Raw genomic sequence first — 12,021 nt, 5'->3', positions numbered from 1 at the left:
TGAAGGAAAAACGGCATGAGGCTCCGGCCTTTGTACCCGCAATGGGTACCTCAACCTTAACAGCACCGCCGACATAGTGGGGTGAGAAGGGAACATGCCGGGGACCCCGTGGGGGTCCTCTTTTCTTCCAACCGATATAACTAATCTGAGAATGCATGAGTGGATGTGTGCCTCCTTCCACACAAAGCATAAAACTGAGGAGCCCGTGATGCACGGGAGTGTGTATAGGCAGAGGGGAGGGGTTACACTTTTAAAGTGTAATACTTTGTGTGGCCTCCGGAGGCAGAAGCTATACACCCAATTGTCTGGGTCTCCCAATGGAGCGACAAAGAAAATAAAATTATTTAATGCAAAAGTTAAACAAAAACAATTAAAAAGTCATATGTGCCCAATAAAAGCTCAATTGATGGAAAAATAAGATATTTACAGGCCTCGGAAAATGGTGAGACAAAACAAATATTTAATTATTTGTTTTTTTTTTTTTTTTACAAAGTTCAGATTTGTTTTAAGCAACTAAAATGGTCAAAAAGCAATAATGTTTGGTATCACCATGTTCAACACTGAGCTAAGGAATCAGAGAATTTGGAGCTATGTATTAGAAAACTAGAGCTCCGACTGCTACGGATACTTGTGAGCAAGGCATTCTTCACACCTCTATGGGTTGGGGTACCCCTTTAAATTTTCCTTGTGCTAGAATTACCTTATTACCTTTGGGTCTTCTTTTTATGATTATATATATATATATATATATATATATATATATATATATATATATATATATATATATATATATATAAATCCTGCTTGCTCTGGAGGTCAAAAGGCACGGGTCAGGTTCCACCAAGCAGCGACCAGAGCTTAATACTGCTATAAAATAATACAGAGAATCCCATTGCCCGCAATGGATCGAGCGCGATATCAAATATACAGTATTGTCTATACCAATATATAAAAGTTCTGCTTTGCATAGAAACTGCTGACTGAGAAAATATGACACTCTTCTACCTAAAATCCCCTGAAAAAAAAATAAAAAATAAATATATATATATATTGCTCAAGAAGATAAAGAGTACATTTAAACAACACAATGGTATTTTAGTGTTCCCTTTATTTTTTTTGAGCAAAAAAAAAAAAAAAAAAAAAATTATATCTATATATATATATATATATATAGATATAATTATTTTTTTCTATTTTTTTGCTCAAAAAAAATAAAGGGAACACTAAAATACCATTGTGTTGTTTAAATGTACTCTTTATCTTCTTGAGCATTTTTTTTTTACTTATTTTTTTTCATTTATTATTTTATTTTTTTTTTTCAATATGCCCATTGCTAAAAAAAAAAAATCTGACAACTGTCCATTACAGCTCCCTAAAAAGTTGTCACTCGCTTTCCCGCTCCCCTGAATGACCAGTAAATCTATGGTTTGGGACATAAAATGGATACATATATATGAGTTTCAGGAAACTATGAAATTAGGGAGACCCCCTCATGCTCCGTCAGGGCCGTAATTGGTCACATGGCATTCTAGAAGCAGATATAATGGCCGGGTAAAATTTTAGAGGATTTTTTTGATTTTAGGTACTAATTTCTTGATTTTAGGTACCAATGTGCTTTAGATTGTAGCAGCATGGGTGTGGAGGATTTTAGGAGATATCCTGAGTTACAGCATTAAAGGGGTCGTAAAGGATTGGAAAAAAAATGGCGTCTTTCTTCCAAAAACAGAGTCACCCCTGTGCTTGGTTATTTCTGATATTGCAGCTCAGATTCAAGTGAATAGAACGGAGCTGCAGTACCACATGTGGCCTGTGGACAGGTGTGGCGCTGTTTTTGGAATAAAATGGATTTTTTTTTCTAATCCGGGATGACTCCCTTGGATTGCCCATGGAGGGGGCACATATTGGGCCAATATTGAGCCCGGTCATCCTCTGCAGTGGTTCTGAAATATTTGAGAAGTCTCTAACGACAAAAGCAGCAGGAGTGAATGTAATCTATATCGTTTAAACTGTTTTTGGGGAAGCGGTCGTATAAAAGGACAGGTCCGCCATCTTTGATCTCCTTAAAGGGGTGACCAGAACACAGCAAGACCCCGATAGTCTCCGTAATGCCCAGTTTTCCTTAGGGTTAAGGCGGCCTAATTTGGAATATAGAGAAGACGACATTTGGAAATGATTGTCCTGATTGATTCCGGTGGTCTGCAACGCTTGTGATATCACAACTCCCAACATGCCACAGGAATCGAAGCCCACTAGGTATTTTGGTCTTGGTGCATCAGGCTGCAGGTGGCTTTTTTGAAGCGCTCATATAATCCAATTTTTGACGTCAAACCGATGAAGCAATTAGCGGTGTGAATGGTTTTGCAGCATTTTTCATGAATGCTCCAGGACTCCCACCATGCTGGAACGGCAGCTGACTGCTCCGGGGACCCTCAACGTCGATGCACCATCAATAGCCGCAATATGCACAATACTCCACAGGAGGCAGGACGGCTTTTTTTCATAGCATTATATGATCGAGTGCAAAATCCCCCAATAATCTAGGCAGCAGTGGGGACACCCTGAGTTTGATGGGAGTGACAGAATTCACAATGGAGTCCTCCACTTAAGTCTTTCACTACGCCTTCCCGCACCAACGTCTGTAGCATCTTCCTCTCCTTGCTGACATCGTGCATGGGCTGACGGTTCATCGCACTCATGCACAGGTTATCAAAGTAATGTAAGGGGATGTCCGGCTGACTCAGGTCGTAGCCGAAGCCGGCGATGCTCACTTCATCACATAAATGGGTGGCCATGACCATGGCTATGGCTCCAATGGTGGGGACGTTCTAGAAGGAAAACAAGATCAAAGTTACAGAGGTTGGAGCCATTCATTCCTCCATCACACTCCATACGTTCAGGTTGGTTGGCCGTAGACTACAGGAGGATACACTAGGCCCACACATGGCTGAGCCTGCACTTGTCATCAATATTTTATTCCCGAACAACCCCTTTAAGTCCGCCATCACAACTTCATTCGTTTTAGGAACAATGCTCAAGACTGCAACCATTACCCTCTGCCATACTCTGCGCCCCCTCACACTTTTCTCCCCCCATACTGTCTCATCACACATTCCCCCTTTATACAATTTCCTCTCACATCCCCACCGTTAACCATACTGTCTCCTCACACATTCCCCTTTATACTATTTCCTCTCACATCCTCACCATTAACCATACTGTCTCCTCACACATTCCCCCTTTATACTATTTCCACTCACATCCTCACCGTTAACCATACTGTCTCCTCATACATTCCCCCTTTATGCTATTTCCACTCACATCCCCACTGTTAACCATACTGTCTCCTCACATATTCCCCCTTTATACTATTTCCACTCACATCCTCACCATTAACCATACTGTCTCCTCACACATTCCCCCTTTATACTATTTCCTCTCACATCCTCACCATTAACCATACTGTCTCCTCACACATTCCCCCTTTATACTATTTCCTCTCACATCCTCACCGTTAACCATACTGTCTCCTCACACATCCCCCCTTTATACTATTTCCACTCACATCCTCACCGTTAACCATACTGTCTCCTCACATATTCCCCCTTTATACTACTTCCACTCACATCCTCACCGTTAACCATACTGTCTCCTCACACATTCCCCTTTATACTATTTCCTCTCACATCCTCACTGTTAACCATACTGTCTCCTCATAACCATACTGTCTCCTCACACATTGCCCCTTTATACCATTTCCTTTTACATCCCCACTGTTAACCATACTGTCTCCTCACACATTCCCCCTTTATACTATTTCCTTTCACATCCCCACCGTTAACCATGTTGTCTCCTCACACATTCCCCCCTTTATTCTATTTCCTCTCACATCCCCACCATTAACCATACTGTCTCCTCACATATACTCTACTCATCCATGTGTACTCTGCCGTGCACGTATCCCAAAAAACGGAGATAGGAGTAATCCACTGACAAACTACAAGTGATAAGACTTGTTAAATTCAACATGGACGATATTTATCCCTTTTTTCTCTGGATATCTGCCATTAAGAAAAAAGTCAGGACAACCCAACGGCTGTCTGGTCCCATCGATATTATTCCATTCACTCAACTTTAGTCTAATAGGTATGGCCAGCGCTAGAGCAAAGTCAGGTTACCCCCATGGCTGGCTGGTCCCATCGAAATGATTCCTTCCATTCAGTCGACTTTAGTCTAATAGGTATGGCCAACGTTAGAGCAAAGTCAGGACACCCCTATGGCTGGCTAGTCTCATCGAAATGATTCCATTCACTCAACTTTAGTCTAATAGGTATAGCCAGCGTTACAGCAAAGTCAGGTTACCCCCATGGCTGGGTGGGCCCATCGAAATGATTCCATTCACTCGACTTTAGTATACAGTCATATGAAAAAGTTTGGGCACCCCTATTAATGTTAACCTTTTTTCTTTATAACAATTTGGGTTTTTGCAACAGCTGTTTCAGTTTCATATATCTAATAACTGATGGACTGAGTAATATTTCTGGATTGAAATGAGGTTTATTGTACTAACAGAAAATGTACAATTTGCATTTAAACAAAATTTGACCAGTGCAAAAGTATGGGCACCTCAACAAAAAATTTGTAGATCCTCCTTTTGCAAAAATAACAGCCTCTAGTCACTTCATGTAGCTTTTAATGAGTTCCTGGATCCTGGATGAAGGTAGATTTGACCATTCCTGTTTACAGAACAATTCCAGTTCAGTTAAGTTTGATGGTCGCCGAGCATGGACAGCCGCTTCAAACCATCCCACAGATTTTCAATGATATTCAGGTCTGGGGACTGGGATGGCCATTCCAGAACATTGTAATTGTTCCTCTGCATGAATGCCTGAGTAGATTTGGAGCGGTGTTTTGGATCATTGTCTTGCTGAAATATCCATCCCCTGCATAACTTCAACTTGGTCACTGATTCTTGCACATTATTGTCAAGAATCTGCTGATACTGAGTTGAATCCATGAGACCCTCAACTTTAACAAGATTCCCGGTGCCGGCATTGGCCACACAGCCCCAAACATGATGGAACCTCCACCAAATTTGACTGTGGGTAGCAAGTGCTTTTCTTGGAATGCCGTGTTTTTTTGTCTCCATGCATAACGTCTTTTTGTATGACCAAACCACTCAATCTTTGTTTCATCAGTCCACAGGACCTTCTTCCAAAATGTAACTGGCTTGTCCAAATGTGCTTTTGCATACCTCAGGTGACTCTGTTTGTGGTGTGCTTGCAGAAACGGCTTCTTTCGCATCACTCTCCCATACAGCTTCTCCTTGTGCAACGTGCGCTGTATTGTTGACCGATGCACATTGACACCATCTGCAGCAAGATGATGCTGCAGGTCTTTGGAGGTGGTCTGTGGATTGTCCTTGACTGTTCTCACCATTCTTCTTCTCTGCCTTTCTGATATTTTTCTTGGCCTGCCACTTCTGGGCTTAACAAGAACTGTACCTGTGTTCTTCCATTTCCTTACTATGTTCCTCACAGTGGAAACTGACATTTTAAATCTCTGAGACAACTTTTTGTATCCTTCCCCTGAACAACTATGTTGAATAATCTTTGTTTTCAGATCATTTGAGAGTTGTTTTGAGGAGCCCATGATGCTACTCTTCATAGGAGATTCAAATAGGAGAACAACTTGCAAGTGGCCACCTTAAATATGTTTTCTCATGATTGGATATGCCTGCCTATGAAGGTCAAAGCTCAATGAGGTTACAAAACCAATTTAGTGATTTAGTAAGTCAGTAAAAAGTAGTTAGGAGTGTTCAAATCAAGAAATTGATAAGGGTGCCCATACTTTTGCGCCGTCAAATTTTGTTTAAATGCGGATTGCACATTTTCTGTTAGTACAATAAACCTCATTTCAATCCAGAAATATTACTCAGTCCATCAGTTATTAGATATATGAAACTGAAATAGCAAAAACCCAAATTGTTATAAAGAAAAAAGGTTAACATTAATAGGGGTGCCCAAACTTTTTCATATGACTGTAATAGGTATGGCCAGCGATAGAGCAAAGTCAGGTCACCCCAAAGGCTGGCTGGACCCATCGAAATTATTCCATTCAATCGACTGTCGTCTAATAGTTATGGCCAGTGTTAGAGAATAAGCCACCATTGTTTTTTTCCACCTACTATAAAAAAAACAACCAATATGTCCACTGTATAGTGCCCATATCAGTTTGGTCTGGTGCCCATTTGCGAGTGTTGCTCTCAGTCAGTGCCCATGCTCTGGAGGACCCACGAGGTATAGATGTCAGGCCACCAGCACATGGGAAAACTGCACGACAAGCATAGAAATATCAATAGAATTTATTTGCCTATTTACTGGCGTTAACATAACACGAGTTGCTTGTAAAAAACATAACAGAAGTTGCTTGTAAAGACGCCCACGCTTGTGTCAACAGGACGCCAAGCAGCTGAAAATCCAGCTTATAATAAGTGCATAGAAGGAGGGTGGGTGCAGCGTCACCACAGGCCCGAGGAGTGGGCAGCCGCCCCGTTACTTCAAGGTTAATGCCAAGACGTGCAAGAAACCGCTGATTATAGTCTATTACTTCCTACACAATGTCAGTCAGTGTACCTTGTCCCAGCCCCACCACTTCTGCCGAGGGGGAAGGAATTGCAGGATATCCATGGCCGTCTCTTTGACTATGAGTGGATTCAGGATCCTGATCTGGTGAGATTTCAGAGGTAGCTTTTCCGTGACGCTCTTCCAGAAAAATAATCTGTTCCAGGTAGACTGTGAAATAAAGCAAAGTGCGATATTAATCAGGTACCAAGTGCATGGATCACCATCTCTCCCGGCAGAATCGGTCACAGGCTACTCCTGCCGGAGAGAGAGAGTGCACAATGGCCGTCATATATGGAGCTAGTCCTGCTAGGGTGGTTGGTTATATGTGTCTAGTCCATCCCAAAGAAGTGAAAAGGTGGCACTCACCAAATGTAAAACATCCTTTATTGATTCCCAACATTAAAAGCGGTGGGGAGAGGAGGGCAGGAGATGTCCAGATGACGGCGGTTCTTTTGCATGCGATTGTGCTGCCACAGGTCCTGAATCACTCACGAAACAGTCGTCGTCATCATCCGGACGTCTCCTGCACTCCTCTCCCCATCGCTTTTAAGGTTAGGAATCAATAAAGGACTTTTTGTGTTTGGTGAGTACCACCTTTTCACTTCTTTGGGATGAACTTTATACTTTTGACTATGAGGAAGTTGGGAGAGGTCTGGATGGGAAACAATGTTAAGCGTGGGTGTTCCAGAAGGGAAATAATGTTAAGCGGGGGTGTTCCAAAAGGGAAAAAAAATGTTAAGCGGGGGTGGGCCAGGAGGGAAGCAATGCTAAGCAGGGGTGGACCAGGAAGGAAATAATGTTAAGCAGGGTGGGCCAGGAGGAGGAAACAATGTTAAGAGGGGGTGGGCAAAGAGAGAAATAATGTTAAACAGGAGTGGGCCAAGAGGCAAGCAATGTTAAGCCGGGGTGGGCCAAAAGAGGAAATATTATTAAGCGGGGGTGGACCAAGAGGGAAGTAATGTTTAACAGGGGTGGGCCAGAAGGGAAATAATGTTAGGCGAGGGTGGGCCAGGAGCAGGAGGGAAATAATTTTAAGTGGGGGTGGGCCAAGAAGGAATAAATGTTAAGTATGGGTGTGCCAGGGGGGAAATAATGTTAAGCGGGGGTGACCCAAGAGGGGGAGTACTGTTAAGCAGGGGTAAGCCAAGTGTGAAGTAATTCAAAGAGGAGGTGGGCTGAGAAGCAAAGCAATGACAAGCAAGGATGATCCAGTGAAAAATAATGCTCATATGGGGTGGTCTCTTGGGAAACAAATTGTAGGAGGAGGTGGACAACAAGGTTAAGAGGGGGTGGGCGAATAGAAAACAACGCTAAGAGGAGTTGCACCAGGTGGGAAACAATGCTAAGCAGGGATGGGGCAGTGGGGAATAATGCAAGGAAGAGGTGAGCTGAGAGGGAAACAATGCCAAGAGGGAGTGGCCAGATGAAAAACAGTGCTAAGAAGGAGAGAACCAAGTGGGAAACAATGCTAAGAGCTGGGAGGTATGATGAAAAACAATGCTAAGAGCTGGGAGGAATGATGAAAAATAATGCTAAGAGCTGGGAGGAATGATGAAAAACAATGCTAAGAGCGTGTGAGCAGGGTGGGAAACGAATATAAATGGAGGTTTGTCAACAATGTTCAGATTGAGTGGGATAGATGGAAAACAACGTGATGATGGGGTAGACTGAGTGGAAAACAAGGCTTAGCAAGGGAGGGCCGATGGGAAACAATGCTAAGTGAAGGTGAGCCAGGTAAGAAATAATGCTGAGAGGAGGCTGGCAACAATTGTTAAAGTGAATGGTTTAGATGGAAACCAATGCTAAGAGGTGATGGGTAGGATAGTAAACAATGCTAAAAGGGAGTGGGCAACGATGTTTAGTGACAACAACTGAGGTGGGGTCACTGAGTTTAATTAAGTTCCCTGAAGTTAAGTTACCTGAGGACTCAGGTGGAGGGCCGTGGGAACCTCCAGCTGTGCCCACAACTAACCTGAGTGGCCTCACCGCTGATTGCGCGGTTCACTCAGTCTCTGCCTGAAGCTTACAGTGGACAGTCATGTTCTATGGTGCTTGTTGTGAATTCAGATGTAGCAGGGCTGAAATTGTTGTGGGACCTCGTGTAGATTACGTCGAACCTGCAGGGGTGTTTTTGGGGTTAATAAAGTGGTGAAAGAGGTTTTTTTTTGTGTTTTATTTCAAATAAAGGATTTTTTCGGTTTGTGTTTATTTCTTTTCACTTACAGATTAGTAATGGGGGTCTCATAGACGCCTCTCATTACTAATCTAGGGCTTAGTGGCAACTGTGAGCTGCGATAAACCCCTTATTACCTGGACTGAAACCGCACCAGGGGAATTGGGAAGAGCTGGGTAAAGTGCAGGGACTGTCGCATCTAATGGATGTGACAATCCTGGGTGGCTGCAGGCTGCTATGTTTAGGCTGAGGAGAACTCAATAACCATGGTCTCCCCAGCCTAAGAATACCAGCTCCAGCTGTCGTGCTTTATCGTGGCTGCATATTAAATTTGGGGGGGACCGCACGCCATTTTTTAAAATTATTTATTTAAATAATTAAAAAGAAAGCCGCATGTGTTTCCTCCTATTTTGATACACAGCCAAAATAAGTGCATGGCTGGGGGTTGCAGTCTGTGCTGGATATCATAATATGGGGGGACACTACGCCAAATATTTCATTTATGTTTACAGTACGATATAGACCTGCAGATAGGTCTGTGATTGCAACTGTCAGACATGCTGTCACTCAGGGTGAGGGCGACATCTGATTGTAACCAATCACAGATGTCGGTGGGCGGGGAAAGCAGTGCATATGCATGACGTAAATAAGCGGCCCCGGAATTGAAGGAGAGGCCACGGGAGCAGTGTACAGCCACGCCGAAGCCTCGGTAAGTATGAAGCGCTTGCTTCATTCTTATTTGCTTTATATTTTTTGTTTTCAATTCCAGAGTTGCCGGATCCAGATCAGTGAGAATTCCGGCACTTTGGTACATTTGAAACCGCACGGATCTGGACTTTTACATTCCGTGTCTGCCCATCACTGCTCAGGATTCCTTCTACAACTTAATCACATTCTGCACATGTAACGCGATCCCTTAGTTTTTCTCTCACGTATATGTCAGAATGAACTCTGCTGAACTCCCCGCATGCTCTCTCTATGGGGAGGGTGATCTCATTCTCCCCTGTCCGGTCAGCACGGTCTCTATGCGGTGTGTGTCAGGTTGCAGAATGAACTTTATTGAACTTGTGCGCTTTACTTTGTTATGGAGGGAGCGATGAAGTTATCACATCCTCCCCCCTGTTCCATTAATATTATCCCCTTACGGTGTATGTTGTGCGTTCTCTTCTACCGAGGCCTAACTACAAACATCAGAGCAGGACTGCTGGTAACCTCTCGAACCCTGGCTCAGTGTCATGTGTTCATTTGGCACCCTTTTTTGAATTTTTTGCCTCTATTTTAACCTTTTTACCTTGGGTGATTTCCTATTTTTCATTTTTGTTTTTTCCTTCCAAGAGCCGGAACTTTTATACTTTTCCATCAGTCTTGCCATATGAGGGCTTATTGTTTGCGGAACGAGCTGTACTTTTAAATAAAAGTAAATGCAAAAAGAAAGGAAAGGATCCGGCACAAACTCCTCTGGATAAAATGTCAAAGCTTTATTAGCAAATATTAAAAAGGTTCCATCCGTGTAAACAAAAGGAGGGAGTTATCCATGGGATAACTCCCTCCTTTTGTTTACACGGATGGAACCTTTTTAATATTTGCTAATAAAGCTTTGACATTTTATCCAGAGGAGTTTGTGCCGGATCCTTTCCTTTCTTTTTGCATTTACTTCTAAACCGGCTGGGACTTGCCGGTGGATCCCTGGCACCCGCAAGGACTGGCAGCCCGAGGAACAGGTGAGCTGAGGATACCCTTATCTCTACTTTTAAATAAAACCATGGAAAACGAGAAAAAAACTCCAAATGCGGGAAAATTGCAAAAAATGTGCAATTGCGTGGTTTTTTTTGGGGTTTTTAATTACAGTGTTCACTATATGGTAAAACTGATGTGTCGGTATGATGCCTCAGGTCGGTGCGAGTTCATAGATACCAAACATGTATAGGTTTATTGTCATCTAAGAGATAAAAAAAAATTCAGAAGTTTATCCAAAAAAGATAATTGCGCTTTTGTTACCATTTTCCGAGACCCACGGCGTTCTCATTTTTCAGGATATGGGGCTCAATTGCAGCTCATTTTTTGCGCCTTGAGCTGACGTTTTTATTTATACCATTTTTGTGCAGATGCGCTGTTTTTATCGCCTGCTATTGCAATTTAAAAAATTTTGGGCGACCCAAAAAACGTAATTTTGGCGTTTGGAATTTTTTTCTCGCAACGGTGTGTACCAGTCAGATTAATTGATTTTATATTTTGATAGATCGGCCATTTTTGATACAAATATGTGTATTTTTTTTTTACAGTTTTATTTTCAATGGGGCGAAAAGGGGGTGATTGAACGTTTAGTTTTTTTATTTTTTAAAACTTTTTTTTACATTTTTTTATTTATTTTACTAGTTCCCTGGGGAACTTTATCACTGCACAGTCCAATCGCCTGTGCATTTCTGCTGATCAGAGCAGCATCGTTCTGATCAGCAGAAATGCAGCGTTCCTGTGAGAGCTAGCGCTCTGTCAGTTCTCACAGGAAGAGAGTCATGGCGGCGCCAGGGGTCATCAGCTGACTTTACGCTACCATGGCAGCACATTGGCGCCTCGTGATCCCGTCACTCACCAGTGTCTCATTCTTCAGAACGGCCTGAAGCCACAAGAAGTCCACATGCTTGAAGAGGACAGTGACAAATAGACTATTACTGCTATACTCCTGCTCCGACACTGGCGCCCCCTCTGGATACGTCATTCTTATAGTGGTTTTGCTCCCAGCATCCCGCTCGTAGCCATGAACTGGAGCATTATTCAATCTGCAGGGAACACAAGGAACTCACATCAGGAATATATCGAACTCACTTAGCATTTGTGTTTTCTCCATATAAATCCTTTAGACATGACTTGTCAAGGTTCCTTGAAGCCTGGATTGGAAAACAAGTGTCTAATGCATCGTTATTACTTCTTACTTGCCATCAGCAATCATAAATCCTTAGAATTTACTAAGACTATTCATTTCATATACATGATATCAGGCTGGATGATGCCTATAGCGAAGCATGACAGAAGCTCGGTGATGCCTAAAGTGAAGCATGGAGGGGCTCAGTGATACCTACAGTGAAGCATGGTGAGGGGGTTAGGTGTTACAGACAGTGAAGCATGGCAGAAGCTCGGTGATGCTTACAGTGAAGCATGGTGGGGACTAGGTGTTGCAGACAGTAAAGAATGGTGGGGGCTCAGTGATACCTATAGTGAAGCATGGCG

General features: G+C 42.9%; 1 protein-coding gene across 3 annotated transcripts in view; it reads right to left on the bottom strand.

Moving 5' to 3' along the window:
• Window positions 1–1,301: 1,301 nt before the first annotated feature.
• The window catches only part of ST3GAL5 (ST3 beta-galactoside alpha-2,3-sialyltransferase 5), a 196,614-nt gene continuing 185,894 nt past the window's right edge, over window positions 1,302–12,021 (bottom strand). For all 3 annotated transcript variants that reach the window (XM_075332662.1, XM_075332669.1, XM_075332661.1), the window contains exons 5-7: window positions 11,387–11,573; window positions 6,633–6,791; window positions 1,302–2,825 (exon numbers count right to left, since the gene is read on the bottom strand). In XM_075332662.1, coding sequence (XP_075188777.1) covers window positions 2,538–2,825; window positions 6,633–6,791; window positions 11,387–11,573 — 634 coding nt within the window. In that variant the 3' untranslated portion in view covers window positions 1,302–2,537. The remainder of the gene's footprint in view (window positions 2,826–6,632; window positions 6,792–11,386; window positions 11,574–12,021) is intronic.

This window comes from Anomaloglossus baeobatrachus, chromosome 1 (assembly GCF_048569485.1).
Source record: "Anomaloglossus baeobatrachus isolate aAnoBae1 chromosome 1, aAnoBae1.hap1, whole genome shotgun sequence".
Lineage (NCBI taxonomy): Eukaryota > Metazoa > Chordata > Amphibia > Anura > Aromobatidae > Anomaloglossus > Anomaloglossus baeobatrachus.
Note: the sequence above shows the minus strand (reverse complement) of the source record. Positions and strands in the feature narration are given on the sequence as shown.